The 23,564-nt window shown below is 36.9% G+C and overlaps 1 protein-coding gene across 1 annotated transcript in view; it reads right to left on the minus strand.

The window, feature by feature from the left end:
* The window catches only part of SLC25A12 (solute carrier family 25 member 12), a 49,838-nt gene that overhangs the window by 24,187 nt on the left and 2,087 nt on the right, over nucleotides 1-23,564 (minus strand). Inside the window, exons 2-9 of the mRNA XM_034427299.3 lie at nucleotides 23,149-23,202; nucleotides 16,736-16,878; nucleotides 13,305-13,420; nucleotides 8,484-8,623; nucleotides 7,979-8,125; nucleotides 6,743-6,881; nucleotides 4,230-4,323; nucleotides 2,399-2,483 (exon numbers count right to left, since the gene is read on the minus strand). Of these exons, the coding sequence (XP_034283190.2) occupies nucleotides 2,399-2,483; nucleotides 4,230-4,323; nucleotides 6,743-6,881; nucleotides 7,979-8,125; nucleotides 8,484-8,623; nucleotides 13,305-13,420; nucleotides 16,736-16,878; nucleotides 23,149-23,202 (918 nt within the window). The remainder of the gene's footprint in view (nucleotides 1-2,398; nucleotides 2,484-4,229; nucleotides 4,324-6,742; nucleotides 6,882-7,978; nucleotides 8,126-8,483; nucleotides 8,624-13,304; nucleotides 13,421-16,735; nucleotides 16,879-23,148; nucleotides 23,203-23,564) is intronic.

The following is a 23,564-nucleotide window of genomic DNA, read 5'->3' on the forward strand; positions in this document are numbered from 1 at the left end:
CAGAAAGGGTGCTTTGTAAGCACATGTCTCTCAGAGGAGAAGGCCATAAAATAAGGACAGTACATGGCTAAGCCATGAACTAAAGCCATGTTTTCCAGGCGTATGTCACTCCACAAAGCAGAACTAAATCACAAAATAATTCTCTCTTCACTAAATGTTTGGTCCAAACAGCATTTGTATCAAACGAATTCTATAAAAATCAATGAAAACGGATCACTTCTTTTTCTCGTTTCTCGTGTTCTCAAATGTGTTAATTTTGCGTAAATGGCAAAAGACTGCATTTTACCTACTCATTCATTGGAAGCATTAATTGTAACCTTTACTTTCTCGCATTAGGTATTCTTCCTGCAGACAACATAGATGATGTTAGTCCTTTCCTGACTCACAAATCTATCTAGTGGCTGCTTCCAGAGTGACCTGTTAATGGGGAAAGGACATGGTTCAATGTAATAATTTCACAAGGCATCCAGACATATTGCCTGCTTTTAGTTATCAACCCATATTATTTCCCTCAATGTCCTTTGTGGCTTAGCAGAGACAATTTGTTTAGGCAGAAAGACCCAGAGCAGAAGAACAAACCTCAAAAAGTATAGATAGTCAATGCTAGTGTAAAACTGGATGGGTGGAAAGCTTAAATGAGAATAGTCATATTGATCAGCTGCCCCACATGTTTTCACTCCTCTGAATGCCTCAGTTGTGAATAGGATTTACAGTGATGTATGAAGCTTTCTACAATACTGGGATTTACAGCATTTTGAAATGTTATAAATTTGCTTTGAAACTTGTTTTTCATCTCCTCCCTGTTTATCTTTTCATCTTTCATATTTAAAACAAAAAATATTTTCCTGATATTACAAGTATGAACCTATCTACTAATAAAAACTGCTTCTTAGCAGCATACCTTTACATTGTGATGATATGGAGGAAAAGTAATACGGCAGTGGTCTCTTACGACAATGACCTTATGTAGTTATTTTAAAGGCTTTAGTGGAAATTACACATTGTTTCATTATCAGGAATCACGACGTTTTATCATTTTTATAGGAGGAATTGGTGAGCTGGATTTACAAATTTCCATTTAATATTGTTTTAAAAAGTACCCGTGCAAGTATCAAAAATGAGTGTGCAACTTCATAACATGCACTATGCTTAGAGAAATTAAAAGAGGTGAATAAAACAAACATAATCAAAATAAATCCAAGTACGATCTGTCCATTAGTAGCATTTACATTAAATCATCCTGATTCAGAGCCAAGCAGTGCTGAATCTTTTACTGAATTCAGTAAACTAATACAGACACCCAATTTATTTTTATATAGTTTTTCATCTCAAAATGACAAGCAGAACACAGAACATACATTTCTATTCATTTTAATGCAACCAATTTAAGCAGTGTTTTCCCACAATCAAAGTTTAAATAATAAACGTGTAGCATTGCCATGGCAACACGTTTTTTTAAATAAAAAAAAAAGCTAGCAAGCAAACCTAAGTAAAATTCAGAAAGACAGTCTAGGTAAATTGTCCTGGTCAATTTCCATGATAATTAGTTGAACAAATCTTTCATATGTTGATTGTTAAAGTATAATAACTGAGTGGCATTATTGGCCAACAACAGAAATATACTGAAATATTAGAGGCAAGTTAATTTTGAAAATGAGTTTTAACACAAATAGATAATGCAGTCATTTGCAAACAGAGGAACTGGCATAACACAGATTCATAAAAATAATTCTACTAGCCTGTGTTTTCTTCCAGAACAAATCACACTCTGGCAGTTTGATTATATGCTGTGAGTGCTGAGATTTATTCCTTTTAAATGATCATCTCAGAGGTATTTCTGTTATTAGGAATTATTGGTTTTAAGAAATATAAAAACACAAGCTTTTGCATGCACAATTGTCAGGGGTCAGGCAGAAACACAAGTGCTTATTTTTATGATAAAGAGCAACTTCCTTGAAAATTTGAGTTGGGGGCTTAGAAGCACTCCCATCATCAGAGAGTTGTCTACATCCCCTTGTAAGGCAGCTACCACACCTCCAAGGTCTTAAAAAAATATTAAGACTGGTAGAAGAATTGTTTGGAGAGCTCCTTAAAAGAATGGATCAGTTTTGCTTACGCCATTCACCACTTCTGTCAACCCCTTATTATTATTAATTAATATTATTAATTATTAATTTATTATTATTATTATTTGGAGCACTATGAAAAACATTTTAGTAGTTCAGCAGAGGCATTTTTTGAAAAAAAAAATCAGTGGATTGTGCATTTTTTCAACAAACGTCAATAAAAATGTCATGTAAACCTTTAAATGGGGAGGTATTTAACTTAATCTCAGGAGTTTTAATGCCCAACCATTTACTGGAATTGGTAGACTTAGCCTTTCCCTGAAAGCACCTACCTGTCTCTGCAGTTCTGCCAGGTTGTAAGGTAGGGCTCCTTCAGCCAAGGGTGCAATTCTCTCAATATCTGCCAGTGTCAAGCGTCTACATACAAGTGCAGGGAAAACAGATCACCGTTAAAGAGAATTGTAAATAAAAGGTACAATATATTCATTCAGCACCCAGAAAACCATTACTTCAATAATATATAAGAGTTTTCCTCTTAGTCTATCTGTCTTTCTTGTAATGTATAGAGAGCCTCTTATATGACAGCAATATTAAGATATGCATTCATCGCCTGTAATTCATAACTAAAAAACTGTAATTCCAATCAGACTAAAGCTGTCTCTCAATAACTAATCTGCCATGGCTATATACCAAAACATGGACATTGTGGCCCGCCAGAGCTGGCAGCAGACTCAGACGATGAGGGGGTTAGGGGAGGAACTTGGGCCAGTTCTGGAGTCTGGGGAAGGCTCCGATGGATGCTCTGCATCGGACACAGAGATAGAGCCAGGGCCGTCCGACATTTCTCAGCCACGGGAGAGGCAGCTGCCTTTGGAGGCTGATATGAGTGAGGAGGAAGAACAGCTGGGGCCTGTTCCAGATGCACGTATGCGCAGAGCAGTTAGGAGAGGTGAACAATGGAGGACAAGGAGTCGACTCGGGAAGCAAGGCACATGTGGATGCTGAATGGCCCCTCCCTGGCTGGGGAATAAATATAAGGAAAGGGGAGTGGTTGTCATAGGACACAACAGTTTGTATTTCTGAAGATTTTGCTCACTGTGTTTCAAAGTGTTCATTGTGTGTGCTACAAAGACTGCTTGCCAGAACTTAATTTGTATCTTTTTGGCTGGGAGCTCACAGCCACAAGGAACTAATAAGATCTGTTACTGCAGTTAACTCCTTGAAGGACTATTGCCTGGACTTTTCAGTGGGTGAATGCAATTAATTCACAAAAGGTAAATAAAGAGGGGTTTTTCGTGACAAGGAATCTGTTTCTTGCTTCTGCTAAGGCTGGGTCAGAACAATGGAAGCGTACGTTGAAGTATCCCCTACTTGTTGACATGCCCACAGAAACCCTCAAAATCTCTCAAAACTCAGCAACCTCCCACAAAATCTTACAAGATGGTGCAAAATTCAGTTTCTCCATTTTGTGATATCAAGGATAATATAGAAGATGATGATTATGCTGAAAAGCTATCTCTCAACCTGATTCCTATATTTTTTCCATAATTCCCAACTGGTAAGGTCTTTGGCCAATTGTGTAGCATAAACAATCTAAAGCAGGGGTGTCAAACTCAATTTCATTGAGGGCCACATCAGGGTTGTGTTTGACCTTGGGGGCCCAGAATGGGAGTGACCAGCTCGACATCACAGATGTTGGAGGCTCCTGTGGTGGCCCAAGTGCTCTGCCAGCAAAAATGGGCTCCCGAGCTCCATCCTTGGCTGCAACGGCCTCCTGCAACCCTCTGCCAGTGAAAACGGAGCTCATGAGGGCTGCATCCCTCCCGAGCTCCATTTTCACTGGCAGAAGCACCATGGCCCGGTCCTTCGCTGTTTCCAGGGTGGCCTGGTGGGCAAGATCTAAGCACCCCATGGGCTGAGAGTTTGATACCTCTGATCTAAAGGGTATAAAGTTAGGGGAAAGTGTAGTGAGGAATATCATGGGACATCAGATCTCTAATTTTTAATCAGATCTTTTAATCAGACATCAGATCTAGTAGGAAACTAGATATGTTCTTGTGTATTCTGGTTCTCTTGCCAAATTACATGTACATCTTGTCATCTCAACATTTCACCATTCTACACCACCATTTTATTTTATTTTTTTTTAAAGTTCAAGATTACCCAGTAGCATTATACAAGTCAGACAGCTGGTAGAGAATATCGATTTCCAAAGGTGTAACTTGTCCAAATTTGATGGCAGACTGAGAGAATTCCTCTGTTTTTAAGATATTTTCAAAAAGAAAGAAAAAGAACCAATTATTCATAATTCATTGTTTTTAATACACAGTCTCGCCTTTCTCACTTAGAAATTCTTGGTATTGTTCTTCAAACACATCTAGAGGCTACCAGATTGGGAAAACTTGATCTCTACCATTTGGCATACAAATTTATACATCAAAATACAAAATTCTCAAAATGAATCAACCAAATAAGCATTGAATCCTTTACAAAAGGGCAGCCTTGAAACTCTGAATAGAACTGACTCTGTGGTTTACATCAGGGATCTCCAACCTTGGCAACTTTAAGACTTGTGGACTTCAACTCCCAGAATTCCTCAGCCAGCAAAGCAAAGCAAAGCTGGCTGAGAAATTCTGGGAGTTGAAGTCCACAAGTCTTAAAGTTGCCAAGGTTGGAGACCCCTGGTTTACATAATGTAATCTCCTTCAAGTATATATCTATGGAGATTCTCAGTCATCCAGGTCATGGTTGTCCCAAAAGTGCTTTTTCAAGAGGCAACTGGACTTCCTTGTTTTTCTTTGAGGACGTTTCACTTTTCATCCAAGAAGCTTTTTCAGCTCTGAGCTGAAGAAGCTTCTGGGATGAAAAGTGAAACGTCTTCAAAGAAAAACAAGAAAGTCCAGTTGCCTCTTGAAAAAGCACCTTTGGCTCCTTCAGGTATAGTAAGTGCCATGTGGCAAGAGTAGGAAGCACAAGTTTAAATATAAGTCTCACAGAATATCTGACACAATCACATTCATTTAGGTTTCACATCATTCTAAAACTGCAAAAGCAGAACTTTCTATCTAGCAGTATGACCAGTATTATTCAATATTTGGCTTTATTTTATTCATATAAAAGTCCATTGAGATTGTCTTTCAAGGAGGACAATCTCCCTTGACAAAGGAAGGAAACTTTTCAAATGCCAAGATTTGTAGCAGCCAGACACTACCCTACAAAAAGAAAACTTCCAAAGGAGTATGCCCATTGTCCAGGATTTGACCAACAACATTATGACATCACTGAAGGGGTACAGTCATTTTCAGCCTGGTATTTGGTAGTCTTGCAAAAAACAAAAAATAGATTGTTCTGAAGCTTCTAAGGATACTTCAAAGGTGCAAAAGCTGGGTTTAGGGGGCCATCAACTGTGCATATACTGCTCTTGGTTTTTGTAAAACCAAGTTATTTTTTAAAAATATCACAATACAAATAACAGTGGAGAATGCAGAGTTCTGCCTTTTGGTTTCTCTCAGGATGACTCTATGAAATGTGTTGTACTAAGTAAATTTACGGGAGATGGGGGCACACTGCTCAATAATGTCACAGGAATTATCCAGTTCTTGCGAGACGAATCCCAATGGCCCTTCTTGCAGAGGATTCATGTTTTATAGACAATTTTATGTGATTGATTGATACAGTTGCTCGTCTAACACACATGATTCTAAGAGGCCTACAGTAAAATAGACAAAATATATAATATTAAAGAAAAAAACATAGCAGTTAGGCACCATCTCAATAACTATCAACACAGTCAGGAGATGGGCTCTGTCAACACACCCAAGCCCCCAGGCTCAGGCACAAAAACTAAGTTTTCAAGGCCAGTATGGATGGGGCCAAGCCAATCTAATCTCAGATGATGTTTCAAAGGGCAGGCAATTATATAATATGATTTGGGTTCAATTAAGCTAGCTGAAGCCCAAAAGATCTGTATCATCTCTCAAATTTATATACAATCCCAAAATGCTTTCCAAAGTCCCAGACAACTTAAAATATTTAGAGATGGGACTTTATTTTATTTTATTTTATTTTGATTTATATGCCGCCCTTCTCTGGAGACTCAGGGCGGCTTACAATGCGTTAAGCAATAGCCTTCATACTTTTGTATATTTATACAAAGTCAGCTTATTGCCCCCACAAACTGAGTCCTCAATTTACCTACCTTAGAAAGGATGGAAGGCTGAGTCAACCTTGAGCCTGGTGAGATTCGAACTTACAGTAATTGCAGACAGCTGTGTTAATCACAATGCTATCAGTCTGCTGAGCCACCAGGCCCTTGTTTCTGCCAGACCCACTAATTGTTCGGGGTACAGCTCCCAAATCAAGTGCAGTCCCTGTTCAACTCTGATTTGGCTCTTTGACATGTCAGACAGAGGACTTTCTCCATTAACAGAAACTTAATTATCTTTATTTCATCACCAAATAGTATCTCCAAATACATAAAAAGGGCAAAAAAAAAAGGGTTAAGAATGCACTTTCCAATAAAACTCCACAGGAATCTTACAGGTTAGGTGGGGGACCATTTACTGACCATCCCTGCCCTCAGGGGTTTAAGAGTCAAAGATACGATGCTCCAGCTTTGTTTCCTATATAGCATTAAGCATCAGTAATTTAAAAAATAATGAGGTTGACTCCTTTACCTTTTGTAACTTCTACATCTTTTCTAGTGCCTGCTAGGAGACTGTATATCTTTCGAACAAGTTCCATGTTGTTCAACAGAGCATTAAAAGCATTGAAATAGGAAAAGCTGACTTGATGCGAGACAGATCCACCTGCAGCCTTGGAAAAAGCAAAACACAGTAAAGTCACACAGAAAAAATAGTTATGATCCATTTAGAACAGGGGTGTCAAATTGAAGGCCCGCAATGTGGTCGGATCTGGCCACGGTGCCATCCTGGTCTTCCTTTCCTTGAAAAGAAAAGATAGGGCCAGCATGGCTTCGGCCCAGTTTACCCAGTGCGAAGAGGAAAGTTCAGGCCAACCTGCCTGGCCTACTCAGTATGAGGAGGAAAGATCAGGCCAGCGTAGCTTCGGCCCAGACTACCCAATGCCAAGAGGAAAGATCAGGCCAATGTGGCCATGAAAGATCCAAGTCCAGACCCCCTTGAATTCCTTTGACCCTTTTCTAGCGCCAATTTAGTGCTGGCTTTTAGCTGACCAGATTCTCATGTACAACTGTGAGCAATAAATCTTTCTGAGCTACAACTCAACCTATGGCTCTGATCCTTTGAGCCTGACACTAACATTTAGACCAGTTAGGAAAATCTGTGGAACTTTTGTATTCCCAGAAAAGTCCAGCACCCATCCATTCCATCCAATCAGCTTGATAAATGGAAGTGGTTCTTCAAAAAATATCTAGAAAGTCACTGAACTCAATGGTCTGACATTAACTAGTGACATTTTAACGTAACAGTTGTCATACCAGCCATACAAATATATGTTAAGAAATATGAAGAGTAGGATTTGGATGGATGATTGATCCCAAGTCTGAAAAAATTTAAATGAAACAATTTTAGTAGTGAAATTATATACAAGCTTTCAAGTTTCATGGGGGGTATTAACACTTCAAAAACAACAGAAGACTCCAAAATGTTAGCTTTATTTTAATTAAAATAAATTTTAATTTAAATTTTTATTTAAATAAAAATAAATTAAATAATAATTTAAAAAGACTTGGTTCTCCCACCACCGAATACTATTACCATTCTCCTATTTTCTAGTTCTGCAAATATGTATTAGCGTTGTTATGATGGCCTCATTAAAACAATCCTAGTAGGGCTAAAACAATGTTGCATCAGTGACAGATTCTTCTTTATTTCCAAAGACAAATATTACAATCTGAGCAACAGCTGATCCAGAGATTGCCGGCTACTTACTGAGACTAGGTTTTCTTCCACAAAAGGAGTAAGCATGTGTGGACGGATAGTAACCATGATCTCGCTGAAATCTAGGCCAGTGATCAAGCCAGATTTGTTTTTGTCTTTCAGCGCAAATGCTTGTCTTGCATGTTCTGACTGCAGCTCCTGAAATCATAGTACAAGGGACAATGTTTGGTAAATCTTATTCCAAAAACCTATGAGAATAATGCATAGAATCCCCACTGATTCAGTCTTTTCTCTGGTAGCTGCATTCTTGCATTCTTAAAAAAAAAAAAAAACCTCACTAAAACTAACAGAAGAAAACTACACATATGGAGTTCATAATGTGTTGTCATGTTGTAAGGATAGCAAGATTATTAACAACCATTTTTCTATTTGCATTAAAATGTAAAACACTGAAAACTGAAATAGCACTGCAATTTATTACTATTTTGCAAACATGATCTTGTGCTCAATAAACATACATTATGTTACAGAGAAAAATAAATAAAAAGTAACTGACCTGCAAAAACTGAGTGAATTCTGAGTATGTCAAATGTTTCTTTCTATTATGTCCAAAGTGCAATCGAATGAATTCACAATCCCAGTTAAAAGGGATGTGATGATGAATAATGGTCTGTCCAAATATTTCTTTTACATTTTCTTTAAAAAGAAGAAAAATGTTAGAAAATAAAACGTCAGCTCTGCTTTACTTTCTTTTAACAGAAAATGAAATTACTTTTCAAGAGCTGTTCAGAGATTTTTTAAAACATATAATAGGTTAGAAAGCTATTTATTTTTGCAGCACAAAAACAAACTTTATATAGATTATTTCCAAATTCCACTTCTAAGTTTATATTATGCAGATCTGTGAGAACCATGATTTTTCCTTGTTCAACTTTAATTAAGGAGCAATTTATTTTTGTTCATTAGAAATACCTGGTGCTTTGCATGCTGATATAAAATCAGTGTTGTGTTTCTTGATTCTCCGTGTCAAATTAAGACCTTATTGAAAAGCAATGAACACCCATATTTCTGTATACCACAATATTTTCCAGCCTATGTGTGCTGTGATTGAGAGTTGATTATCGTATTCACGCTTGTGCAAATGCCACTATTATGTATACGTATAAGAAACATACGGCAAATTGTGTCATTAGCAGCATGAAAAATACATTAACTGTTTCAGATGATTGCTTTGAAAAAACTGATTGTGACAGAATGTTATATAAAGAATCAAAGTACAGTAATATTTAAAGTATCCCATTACTGGGCCTATTTTGCCTTGGACAGTGGGATGGGTGGCACATAAATTTAATAAATAAATATTTGCTAAAGAACATGAATTTTCAGCCCTGTAAAGTATGTTGGAATCTCACTCTTCAGGTGAAATCTTCATTATATCTGATCCAAGGTATTTTCTCGAAGTTGCCCATCAAAGCATCTTGCTGGGCATGGATTTGGGGTTAGGGAGATTTGCCTCTATGAATAAAGGAAGAATGGCCTACATACAGTTGTTTTGTGTTGAAGAAGGTTATATAGGAACTAGAAACTATTTTATTTCTGGTATACTTCCATACTAATCTCACTTTAAGCTGCCCATTAGTGTCATATTTGTCCATGTCTCAACAGTGGCGAGAATGGCATTTGCTCAACTGTGGAAAGATGCAGATACGCCTCCTGACCATCTGATAATAAACAAGATTCTCCGATGTGCTGAGATAGACAGGCTAACGTATATCTTAAAAGACAAGAAAGATTCAGTATATAATAGAAGTTGGGACGGATGCTTTGTCTGGCTCCTAAACCTAGGAGAAGGGTGATAAGATCATCTAATTAGATTAACTAGATATTTACTAGGCTTTATAACTCTTTATAATTTTGATAAAAACAGGCCAATTGTTTTGTAGATAGTTAAAAGTATTCGATTGCATTGAAATGTTTGGCTAGGATGATATTAGTTAATATTAATTGGAGAATGAGTTTAACTCTCGGTTAGTCATGTTTGTTGTTTCGTTTTAGTCTTGTGTTTATGTGTTTCTATATTTCACTTCTTATATTGCTTTCCAATCATTATTGTGTGTTAATTTTACTGTAAATATTTAATAAAGATATTTTTTTTAAAAAATATTTCATAAGTGTAGATTCTTACCCCTTCATGAAAGGGACTGACACTAATACTACACAAATGACAGTACAGAAACCTGAACTTGGTCTTGTAAACATTTCACTTTTAAGGGTTTTTCTCCCTCTTTCAAAATATTAAACCCTGGAGTCCTCCAATGAAACTGGAGTCAGTATATATATTGACCTTCATAAAGGTTTATAAAAGTTTCCTTCATAAAAGTTTACAAGGTCTCTGAGACATAACTGTTCAAAGGATTCATCTGCAAGTTATTTCATTCTCTAAGTGACCTGCCCATACCAACTCATGAGCACAAACATCTGAAATTCATGCTTAAAGTCACAACTACCAATTTCTGCTCCCAATGGAATTGTGTGCAAAACGGCCACAAAAGTCACAGGATCATGAGAACAGGATTGGAATGGAAATCATGGTGAACTATTGGAGCCCCTTTACTGAATATACTTCAACACACCCTGTTGATAGATGATGCTGTATGCAGTTGCTTTATTTTATTCAATTTTATTCAATTTGAAAAATATACTGTATCAAAATAAAATACAAACAGTATAAACATAACTATATGCTCAAATTAAGCCTGTTAGCAGGATATAGCCATGCCCTTTTCTGGCAAAAATACAGAAGTCGTTCACTTGCCCAGGAATAAAAAGGCTGCATAGTGTCTCACCCAATCATAAAACCAAAAAGTTGGGGAGAAGCAGGAAATCTGGAGTGCATCAAATAAGATTTCCACGGATGTGTTGACCGCTATACTAACAAACAACTTCTATGTTTTTAGCTAACTCGGAGATACTTCTTGTTCTTTGCAATTTTATGTCCAACTGACTGTGCAATTTCCTCAGAACTTTTTCTTAATACTTTATAAGATATAATTGGAATTATAATTTCATGTTATCTTGTGATACCCTACATTTCCAAACAGTACACTGGGGCTTGACTCAACTTGTATTTCCTTCAGTGAGAAAAAAAAATGGAAAAAAATAGGAATGTAAGATGTACTACAACTATAATCCTGTCTCAGGAAAAAAATGAGCTGAATGAGAAGAAACCTGCCATTGTTTTTATAGGTCACCTCATGAATTGGCAAACAAATAGAGGGAAATATGTCAAATTCTTCATCAGCCTGACTGGATTATTTTTAATCCACAAACCATGTTTATTTGATTGAAGCAGCCCATTCCAAATATACTGTACATTCAAAACTAAAACTTCTGAGGGCCTACTTAGAAAAGGAACACATACTGCTGCATATATACTCAACAATGCTCCCGCCACTTCATTGTCTTCAAACAATAAAGGTAGGAATTATATATAATATAGAAGTACCCCTGAATACTTTCCCAGCAAATTATCTCCAGCAAAATTGCCTTTTCATCCTGGCAGCCACAAATAATACTGCAACATTCTGAATGGCATTTGCTTCATTATTCCAGCGTTTTACAGAACGGACAATGCTTTCAATCAAAGTGAATCAGTTTTGAAGTCAACTCAAACTACACTGTTTTCTGCAAAGTTACCAAGAGTAGTAAAAATGCAATAGAAACGTAAGGAATGCCTGGTATTTTAGTAGTTTCTAATATTTAATGAACCAAATTACACCTCTCTTATTCTCTTTTAATGTCAGACTTCTCTATTTTACAGAAATTTCCATTTCTAGAAAAGAAAAGGAATTCTTTTACTATGATGATTCCAAAACTACTATATAGTGCTTCTTTATCTTACATCAGAGTTTCTCAAGGTTGGCAACTTGAAGGTGTGTGGACTTCAACTTCCATGCTGGTTGCAGAATTCTGTCAATTGAAGTCCACACATCTTCAAGTTGCCAATGCTGAGAAACATTTTCTTAGATGAACCGCCCAGACGTCTAACCTCACAGCCTTCTAATGTGGTGAGACAACAATTCCTAAATCCAATCCTGTGATTCTAGGAACTGTACATTTAACCCGTTGAAAAGTTTGATAAGGCTTGTTTTGTTGTAACAGAGCAATTAATTAGTGTGGAACTCTTCAGTAAGAGAAATCTGAAATTCGTGCAGACAGCAACAATTTCAGGAAAAATCAGTAGAAAGCATATCAAATACATTGTTAAACTATTTTTTTCTATTTGGCATACTTAATTAGGAAAGCAAGCATGCGCACAAATCAATCTACTCAGTACTAGCATGTGAACACAATTTTTGTTCTATATGCATAGGGACTTAGTTTGATCTCTACAACATGATTAAGTTGCATTGTATGCAAAAAGAACTGGAAAGGGAGACACACAGGTAGACCTCCAATTCCTAGTGATTCCCAGCTGTGTTATGCCAATTGGACAGGGTAAATGGGGCTGGTTCTTTTTACACACATATAAAATGTTCAGAGGGGACTATTAATACAGAAAATAAGTGACTTACATCCTCAAGCATAAAGTGTGGTACCTTTAATAGAAAACATTGGATAATGCCATTAATTTAATTACATTGCAGGCCTATCAAAGCCATTAACATTCAATGTTTACCATCATAAAATACTAACCAGGAGCAAAGCCGTCTGAGGGCTGATTTTGGTATTAATGAATACATAAGAGAACAAGAGTAAAATGCAAACAAAAAAGAAACAAGACAAGAAACTCCATACTAGCAAAATATCCAGAAGGAAACTTGACATGCTAACTTTCAAAGTTTTGAAAATGCAGGCCAGTCTTATTTCTTGCCTTATTTTTAAGCACGTTTCTTTTCTTTCTTCTAATTTAAAGCAGCAAAAAAGATATATTCTTCTTTCCTTACACATGGATCCATCAGTATTATAACTGATGTCATGAAAATGGAATGCTGGGGGAAATATATTTCTGGGACATTTACAGAGCAGGAACAGTAAATAACATCTCACATCAAGCAGCTGATGTTTTGGCAAAAAAAATGAGTTGATAACGAAGCTTTAAAATGTTATTCTGAAAATTCAGGGAAAACTAATTACTTGAAGCTAGATTGGCCCAAAGACAAGCTTTGCATCAGTTATTTTAGGAATGTCCATGCACTGCAGTTAGACAATTATGTTGTGTTTTTAGCATGACTTATTACATAGGTCCAGCATTCAAATCTACAAAGAAATATGCAGTTTCTCCTACAATGTTTATTCTGAGATTTCTGAAATAAAAACTCAAAATATACTCCTTTTCCATGGCATAAATAATATTTAGCCCTAGATAAGCTCTTACCAAAGGTCACTTCGCCATTGCCACTCTTGTCAAACAACTGGAAAGCAACAATGAACATTGCATCTGGTGTGCATAAAACTGACTCAAATGCCAAGAACTCTTGGAAGGAAATTAACCTGTGAATCAAAAATCACAAATTTTAGGGTGGAAGGAGGTGCAAAGATAGGGTAGAAAATATTTCAGGAAGTTCAGTAATGAAACAATAAAATCTTATCAAATCTAGATGCTGGGCAAAATGCCGCAAATCTAGGAAATTCAAACTCTAAGCAACTAATCAAGAAGCGGAATGGGACAATTCGCCACGGCCAATTCGCTGTGGGACAATTTAACAGTTCTATTTAATTATTTAAAAGAAATGAAAAATATTTTAATTTTTGCCCTTCACATTTCATCCTGTCCCTCCTTTTGCATCCTTTCTTTAGTGATTCTACTCCACCATTTCTTTGATATTGTCCTGCAGCAAGTTGTCCCGCAGCGATTTGGCCATGGCAAGTTGGCCATGGCGAATTGCCACAGACCCAATCAGAAGCAGGAAGGTTCTCCTCCTGGTATGCTTTTTAAAAGGGACAAGGCAAATTCCACTTTGGCTTTGATCTTCCTTCCATCAGCTTCTACCAGATGAGGAACACATCCCAACCTGGGAAAAGGCTAGAAAATCATTAAAAAAGCGGCCATTTACTGAAAACATGGAGCTAGATACAAATTAGCATCCTTTTAAAATTTATATTATGGATTGATCTGAGCTGGAGTTATTTGGATCTTTAGTCCTCTGATATTTTGTTCTGAATTTGGTGTTTGCCTGGATGCATATTTGTCCTGGAATTTAGATATTAAGGCCTCCAGGATTCACTGTTCTTTCTCTTTTCTTTTCTTCAATTGCCTTCAATGCTGAATTAGCTCCTTAATCTTAAGCTACATAATAAACAACACACATCTTTCTATTGAACTCAGCAGTTTTATTCCTTTACAAGTTGGCCTAACATGCATCTCAGCCACTCTACTTGCTATATAAACAAAGAATAGGAAGGAGAACACCGAAGTAAAGGTGTTCAGAGAACTTTACTAGCCTATAGAAGGCTAGATTCTCCTTTAAGTCTGCAATGGAGCCAGAGACAAATCAAATAAAAAAAGTAACAAAAGAACAGAAGTTCCCAACCTGAATTCCTAGAGACAACCCAAAGTCCCAGATACAGCCTTCATGGACTTCCAAAAGTTGTCTCCAAAATATAATATTCAAAATGAATAAATGCATAATTGTTCATATTAAATTTAAATCAGATCATATCAAGCTTAGTTTTTGTTCTTTCGCCAATGACTATTTTGGAGATGTAGCTACCAATATGCTAATAAAAGACAAAATGCAACTCCAGCCTCTCAAAAATGCACCTCTATTCTACAGCAACATTTACAGCCCCAGTAAGGAGATCTAATAGGGGATGTGGTGGCTCAGTGGCTAAGAAGCTGAGTTTGTCAATCGAAAGGTCGGTAGTTCAGTGGTTCGAATCCCTAGTGCTGCGTAACAGGGTGAGCTCCCGTTACTTGTCGCAGGTTCTGCCAACCTAGCAGTTCGAAAGCATGTAAAAAATGCAAGTAGAAAAATAGGAACCACCTTTGGTGGGAAGGTAACAGCGTTCCGTGCGCCTTTGGCGTTTAGTCATCCCGGCCACATGACCACAGAGACGTCTTCGGACAGAGCTGGCTCTTCAGCGTTGAAAAGGAGATGAGCATCTCCCCCTAGAATCGGGAATGACTAGCACATATGTGCAAGGGGAACCTTTACCTTTTAAGGAGATCTAATTCAAGATCTAAGAGGAAAAGCCAGCACGTCCTTTTATTGCAGTGATATAAGGCGTGATTTCTGGCATGGTTAGAAACTAATTTAACACATCTACTTGGCAATTTATAGCTACTTATGCTTAATGAATAACACGATAAAAGAAAGAATAATTTAGAATAGCATCAAAGGTCATATCTGCCCACCAAATAACCCTAAGGAATTTAAGAGGCTTTTAATTTTACAAAAATGAAATTTAGATATTTATTCTGCCAGCCACCCACAAAAAGGGCTACATTTAATTTTGTAAGTAACCTTTAATTGCCTCTCTATCACAATCCTCCAATGGCATTAGTGGCCTTTGCACCCCACTGTGTTTAATTCCTGAATATTGTCCAGAAACATCTGCCCTTCTTGAAAATAAAATTGGAGATCCAAAGAAAGCAAAATGAGAAAAGGACGCCTGCTGAGCTGCTCTAAAACTGCATGGGTTAAAAGGTTACGTCTGAAGAGAATGGATAATCTGTAAATTAGTTTCCATAAGCAATTTAAAAATAAAAATATTGTTGGCAAGAAATACTTAAAAGCAGCATTATCTCTGATTTGGCAAATAGTTTTCTTTGCCATGTATAATAACATTTGTGATTCAGACTCCAGAAGCTTAGCTTGTCAAATTATTCTATTCTTTTTAATGCCCAAAAATGTTATGGTATCACTAAAATATGCAAGGTTTTAGTAATCTCACCCTGAGGCTTGTAAAAGAATACCAAACTCCAATAAGATGTTTTAAGATTTCAGTACTCTTACAGTTTATCAAGATTTGGGCATTTTTTAAAAAGAATAATTTTAATTTTAATTCATTTTAATTTAACTGGAGAGGAGACTCAGGGGCACTGTTTAAGGATAATATATTGTCCCAACACCTGCTGAGACTGGGTAGTTGATCCCTACCTTAGAGACTACTATATCATGCTGTTATTTAGTCTATTTTTTTCCTATATTCACATGTCTGCCCACAGAAACAACAAACACAGTATGGTTTCTCACTTATTAAAGAAGTAATCCAAAGATGCTACCTGTATGCATAATTTAGACCATAGCATATAATGGCTTAATCTTCCATTTTTAAATTGTTCATTTATTAGATTGATACCTGGCTTTTCAAGCAGCGTGCATTCACCTCTCTTCTCCCATATCTCCCCCCAACAGTTCTGTAAGACAGGCTGGTCTAAGGAAGAAAGACTAGTATGAAGTCACCCAGGGAACTTCTGTGGCTGAGGTTGGTCTAGAACAGGTGTGGCCAGCTCATGATCCGTGCGTTGCTTGTAGCCCTGGATGTGGCCCCATAAGATTGTAACTTTTAACATTATTGTGTAATTTTTATCAAAAGCTACTATACTATATATGCTATAGGTAGCCCAAGACAATTCCTCTTTACTCAATGCAGCCTAGGCAAGTCAAAAAGTTGGACTGGACTGGTCTAGAGCCTGGATCTCTCCAGTCCCAGTTCAACCCCTTAACTATTATAGCTGAAGAGACTGTTTTGAAAACTAAATAATAGTTTCTTAAACCAACAGAAACTGCTGTAACATAAAATTGCAATTTAAAATGACATCGTTCCTTATCAAAGATCACAATTAAGTGGTAGATTGCTCACCCATCTTTTGTCTGATCTGCTACTCCTGCCAATAAATCCACCGTTTTAGGATTATAATGAGGTTCAGTATACAGTCCCAAGTATCGCCGCACAAAATCTTCAGGTGTCATGTAACGTTCTCCACCTTGTTCAACAGTGGCATACTAAAGACAAAATCAAACAGAATTATTGTATACATTGTCAGCATTTAGAATAGAATAGAATAGAATAGAATAGAATAGAATAGAATAGAATAGAATAGAATAGAATAGAATAGAACAGGACAGAATAGGAATAGAACAGGACAGAATAGGAATAGAATAGGAATAGAGATGGAAGGGGCCTTGGAGGTCTTCTAGTCCAACCCCCTGCTTAGGCAGGAAGCTCTATACCATTTCAGACAAATAGTTGTCCAACCTCTTCTTAAAAACTTCCAGTGTTGGAGCATTTACAACTTCTGGAGGCAAGTTGTTCCACTGATTAATTGTTCTAACTGTCAGGAAATTTCTCTTTAGTTCTAGGTTGCTTCTCTCCTTCATTTGTTTCCACCCATTGCTTCTTGTCCTGCCCTCAGATACTTTGGAGAATAGCTCGACTCCCTCTTCTTTTTGGCAACCCCTGAGATATTGGAACACTGCTATCATGTCACCCCTAATCCTCCTTTTCATTAAACTAGACATACCCAATTCTAGCAACTGTTCTTTATGTTTTAGTCTCCAGTCCCCTAATCATCTTACTTGCAAATAGAATTGTTAATATCATAAGGTTGTCATTAAGGTTATGTAAACTGTTTTAACTTCTCTCTCTTTTTAAAATTATTGGATAAAAATCAGTGCTGCATGATCAGAAAGCAAGCTTTCCCTTTTCTTCTGCAGGCGAAGTAGTGATAGAAGAGATGTCTAGAGTACTGCAGGAGGAAGATAAATCAAAGACTACAGATTCCAGCTGAATTAAAATACAGTAAATGTCATAAAAAAAGAAACAAAAATAAAGGAAATTGATACGATCTAGCAGTCTGAGGTGCAATATTATAAACTGTTTTGCATACAAGGCACAGAATTAAGACCGAAGTGGACCATAGAAAATGTACCATGTACATTGAATGAAAACATTAGTTCAGTTTCAGGGCCAAAGAAGTTTTGACTAAAGACATTTATTGGCTTCCACACAACATCAAATTCTTTTCTATCAAGTTCTTGGTTGCATAGAAGAAAATGCATGCATACACAAATGTTGCACTCTTTCAGATATTGTTGCTATATGTGGATATCTGAAAGAAACTCACATCATCTAAATAATGTTGGCAGGAAGTGGAATTTACCTTATCTGTTGGCCTGAACAGAAACCAAAACAAATGTTCACATTTTCTTAAGCAGTGTCTAAAAGTTGAAATAATCATTCCTCATCAAACTGAAGACTCCTGTCTAGAAAATGCAACTCTTGAAGTGCCTAGACAAATGAATATAACTAAGGATATTTATGTTCTGGGGGGGGGGGGGAAATCCATGTAAACAACGTGTCAAGTAATCCAAACTATACCAAGTAAGCCACATAAACCAAGAAAGTAAACCAAGTAATTTTTTTTTACACAGTTTATTCTGCTGCTGAGGCCCAAATCACAAAGCATTTGGATTAAATATAGTCTATTACAAATCACAAAAGCTGTGGATTGATAACAGGACAGTTTGAAAAGTTGTATGTTATATTAAAAAATATATACATGCATACCAGTGCCATACCAATTGTACTAAAATCCAGCAGCTCTGCATGCAATCCACAGATGTCACACACAGATGTCCATTCTGTTTTACATGATGTTAACATTTGGGAATTCTCCAGGAAAAACATGTCTTTATTGGGGAGGCAGAGATATAGATTAGATTGTAATAGGCCAGACCAGAGAGGTTCCAGAACCACCTTATTTTTATCCAGGAGTCAATGAAAGGTAATATAGCGATGTGACAGGTCTATCAAAGTAGAAAAGCACTTTCATTTTGTCCACTTCAAGCCTCCCTAATTATTTCCTTTTCTTTTTTATATGAATCTCACTCCTTTTCTAGGCAAGCAAAGTATATAGAAAAGCCCTCTAGACTCGCATTTGTTCTCAAAAGCATTAAAGGAAGTAAATCTGTGTAAAATACAGTACAGGTAGTCTTCAATTTACGACCACCACTGAGGCCAAAATTTATGTTGCTAAAGTGAGAAATTTGTTAAGTGAGTTTTGCCCCATTTTACGACTTTTCTGGTCATATTTGTTAACTGAATCACTGCAGTTGTTAAATTAGTAATTCGGTTGTTAAGTGAATCTGGCTTCCCCATTGACTTTGCTTCCTAGAAGGTTGCAAAAGTTGATTACATGATCCCAAGACACCGCAACTGTCATAAATGTGAGTCAGCTGTCAAGCATCTGAATATAAATCACGTGACTATGGGATGCTGCAACGGTCATAAGTGTGACAAAATGGTCATAAGTTACTTTTTTCAGTGCTGTTGTAACTTCGGTCACTAAATGAACTATTGTAATTCAAGGACTACTTGTATGATGTTTGTCACGTTTCTGTGAGTATTCCCTCCCACTTCACCTGCAGTCACAAACTCTGCCTATTTTCATTCCACATTTAAATGAGTTCAACATGCAGTTTATATATTAGGAAACAAACTGGTAAGGGAACTTCTTTTTCAATTGATGACAATATTTCTTCTATTGGGACTGCATAATGGTGGGAGGGAGGAATCTGAGGCTAGAAGTAAGTGTGATTAAATCTCTAACAAACTTTTCTTTCTCTCACATTCAAGTAGAGAAGGGACAAATAATAATCTCTTACCAGAGATTCAAATCAAAGTCTTCAAGAGAATTTTGGAAATCATGACAAGGTCCAAATGAAAATAAGCTCAAGGATGCATGCCAGAGACTTAACATTCACACTCCAATTGAAAAGTTCTCTGTTTGTTTGTGTACTCCATCCAAATAATATATTTGTTCACTTTCCACGGTTTTAAATATTGTACTTGAAAGACAGGATGTGCAACTTAATAAACAATAATGAATCAAAGCCATATTTGAAATGCACAGCTGATTTGTCACCATAATTGGGGTAAACCCAGGAATGACAAGGGCTCTTAGGGATGTTGTATTTAGAAGTATTCAGAAAAATGAGGGGGGGAAATACAGTAACCTTCCTGAAAGGGATTCCCTTGCACATAGGCCAGACTGCAACACTTACTACCCCATTCATACCAATGGGAACTATTATCCAACATAACTGGTAGGCACTTGGGAGAAAGCTGATATATAGTGATATGGTAAGTCCAGACCTTTTTTGAACTGATAACCAGGGATGGGTTCTACTTACCTTTACTACCGGTTTGCAACGGGACCGCGCGCGCACGCTTGCTTCGCTCTCGCAAGCGCAGAAGCTTCTGTGCATGCACAGAAGCATTTTCATGACATCAGTGTTTTCATGACTACCTGTTCTATAGAACCGGTGTGAACCGGGGGCAACCCACCACTGCCGATAACCCACAAATTCACTGGAAAGTTACAGAGAACTCTATCTGAAAATTAACTGCTGAGCTCTCAGCTAACACTCACGAATGAAGGCGTATATACATGCCCCAAAACAATGTTGTGGGATCCAATTTGGGTCAGTCACCGGGACCAGAGGTTTTGTCTTATGAGCTTTTGGACTTGTGCTGGAGCCTATGGGTCACCTCTGGTCCCGATGACCAACCCAGATTGGATCCTGACTAACACTCACCAGAATTTCCCAATACATCTGGAGCAAAACACTTGTTTTTTCACTTAACCTGATCTAATCTGGTTTAATTTCTATGGCCACTCAACTCACAAAGTGACTCTGGGCAGCTTATAATTATATACAAGCCAAAAAGAAAGATGGATGAGTGCATCTCCTCCTTGCTATGCTCTTCCAGCAAGAGTCCAAGAAGAGACCTCAATTGCATATCATTCTAAAAGAATGTAAGCCTTTCTACTATAAAAGGGAAACCCCCCAAAACTAAAGGACCTCACAACTCACAACCACTCCTATCTGGACCCCAACAGACTCCAGACATCAAGAAATAACAGCATTACTTGGCTGGCGTATGGTGGAGATGAACAGCTGGTATCAACAGTCTTTGGACGATACTTGAAACTACAATTGTAATGGGTTATGCTAAACAAGACTACTGGATGCAGCAACCATAGAAAAATAGCTACATTTTATCACTCTTATTGCTCCAATGTAATTTTAAGAAATTATTTTACCCTCACTCAGTCAGATTTACTCTTTACCATCCTCCTGCAGCAGATATCTCTTCTATCACTTCATTGCCTGGATATCTCAGAAAACCAAGGAGCTCTCCAAGAGTTTTGTATGGAAAGACTCCACACAGGTCCAGTCCAAGGCCATGATTACCACGTCATTTCATAGAGCAATCAGGACATCAATTGAACTATGTATCATAGCCTCAGGAATAGCCCCAAGTTCCTTCTGAAACCCAGTAAGGTTCATCAATGGAGTGCATCATTCAAACAGGCGTTTCCTCGGTGTGATGAAGAGTGATTGTAGAAAATTTGTGGCTTAACTGAGCCATTTTGTTGCTCATTGAAGCCTGCATATTAATTATAAAAGGAACAAACAATGCCATCCAAAATGGGGGGGGGATCCACAGTTTTCTGATAGAATACATAGTTAATTACAATTCATTTAACAAATAATTCAATATTTAGTGTTTGTATTCTTATCTTTTTCCTCACACACCAAGATTATATTTATTAATGTGCACATTTACTTGCTAAATTGATGCATTGTATTTTATTGGTGTTTTTATTGGGTACTGCAAAGAGTCACTGTAAAGAATTGAATGGCCCTATATAAGTAATAACATATATATATATATATATATATACACTGGCTGATTCATTTCGAAAGATTACAGCTTGCAAAATATCACACAATATGGTTAAGGTTAATAAAGAACAAGAATATCAGTCAGTTAATACTACCTACGGTACTACAATCAGGGGAGATATGGCTTCTGAGTTCTTCCTTTCCCTGCTTTCTGGAACTCCCCAAGATGGTCCCATGCAAATTTGTGACAGGTCATAAAAATAATGCCTAAAATAAGTATGTTAAATAGAAGTGCATTTAATGCACATGTTTTGGTTAAAACTTCCAAAATGAAAACATCTGCCCTGAATGAAGCAGATGTAGAATTGAGGGGAGCCAGTAGTAAAAAATCTATTTATGACCTATGGAATGAAGATAGCATTGTTGAATTAGACCAAAGGTTTATTGAGGTTAGTGTCCTATTTTGCAGTCGCCAACCAGATGCATTTGGAATCAGTTCTAGAGTTAATCATATTACAGTATTGATAAAGGCTGGAAGCTGAAGTTATTTATTAGTAGCTCCATTGAAGTACCAATAAATCACTAATCTAGCTTCTTTTCTTGACATGTTATAGCTCTAGAGGCTGTCCCCTATTGTAAAGAGCTCTCGCTTTCCACTGCTTCACAGTTGTTTTTTTCATAATTTATTCTCCATATTTTTACACAGTGAAATGTAACGGCCTTGAAAATAACTACAAGTTGGTTTCACACTGTTTTTGAAGGACTGGAATATGAAAACACTGGTAGTACTGAAGCACCCGGAGAACAAGAAAATGTAAACTGAAACAAAACCAGAATAGCACTGAAAAAAGATTGTCTACAAATATACCAGAAAAGGGGTACGTTCCAGAAAAGGATACGGGTAAACATATGGACTTTGAAAACAGAGAAAAAGATAAATGGGGACATGTTGAAATTTTGGTTAGATGCAAAAGACAAGAAAGAAAAGTAATAGAAATGGATTTGAAATTTCACGCATAAGATATGAATGCAAGACAAGATGAGTCAAGTATAAAAGGAAACACTGTGGTAATGTAATATTTTTCTCATGTTAATTCCGTGGTGCTCCCCATCTGATTTAGTAAAACCTAGACCCTGTATTTACTTTACCACTGCAGATCAGAGATAGAGAGGAGACATATGTCTGCAGTCCTGTAATGCTCTAGAAAAAAACCCTCTTGATCATTTTGTCTCAATCCTGTCTAGACAGGAAAGGTAGACAAATATTCTTGTTGGATGCTCCCAAAAGAAGTTAATCCCGATGGTGTCTAATTGATACTGCCAGTATCAAATTGAGCAGAATACCTAATTAAAGCTCTTTCTGCATTATCCTTTGTAGAAATATATTCACTAATTTTCTGGCATGCCACCAGAAAACATAACAAAAGGTAAAAATATAGAAGCCTGCAAACATCAAACATTCTCTGCATCTGATGAAACAGATTATACTCTAAGAAACCTTTAAAAATGTTTAAGGACTACTAGAAGTCTCTGTTACTTTATCCAGAGCTATCACAGCTCTCTCAGAAAAATATTACTCACCTGCAAAAATATGTTACGCAGTTCATTTGGATCTGCTCTTTTGGTTGTCTGAACCTATAAAGACAATATTGAAAAAAAAATTAATAGTTCATTGGTCAAGTTATTCAATAACCAAGGAAGAAACCCTCTCATTGTACTCTTTGATAAAGGTAGCAATTATCTTATCTAAATGATAAAATGTTTACAATATTTACATACAGTTTTGTTTTATTTAACTTAAAACGAATGAAGTGCTCATATAATTGTCAAACTCAGGAGGAATTGCCAAGAAAAGAACAGTGTAACAAAGAAAAGTAACAGAATTAACAGGATGCTTCTTGATGGCCTTTTCTTGATGCTATCAGTCAAACCACATTGCATTACTATTCCAACTTTCCCTCTTGAATTGATTTTTTGTGGAAAAAATAAAAATAAGA

The sequence above is a fragment of the Pantherophis guttatus genome, chromosome 1 (assembly GCF_059756535.1).
Source record: "Pantherophis guttatus breed Tessera chromosome 1, ASM5975653v1, whole genome shotgun sequence".
Lineage (NCBI taxonomy): Eukaryota > Metazoa > Chordata > Lepidosauria > Squamata > Colubridae > Pantherophis > Pantherophis guttatus.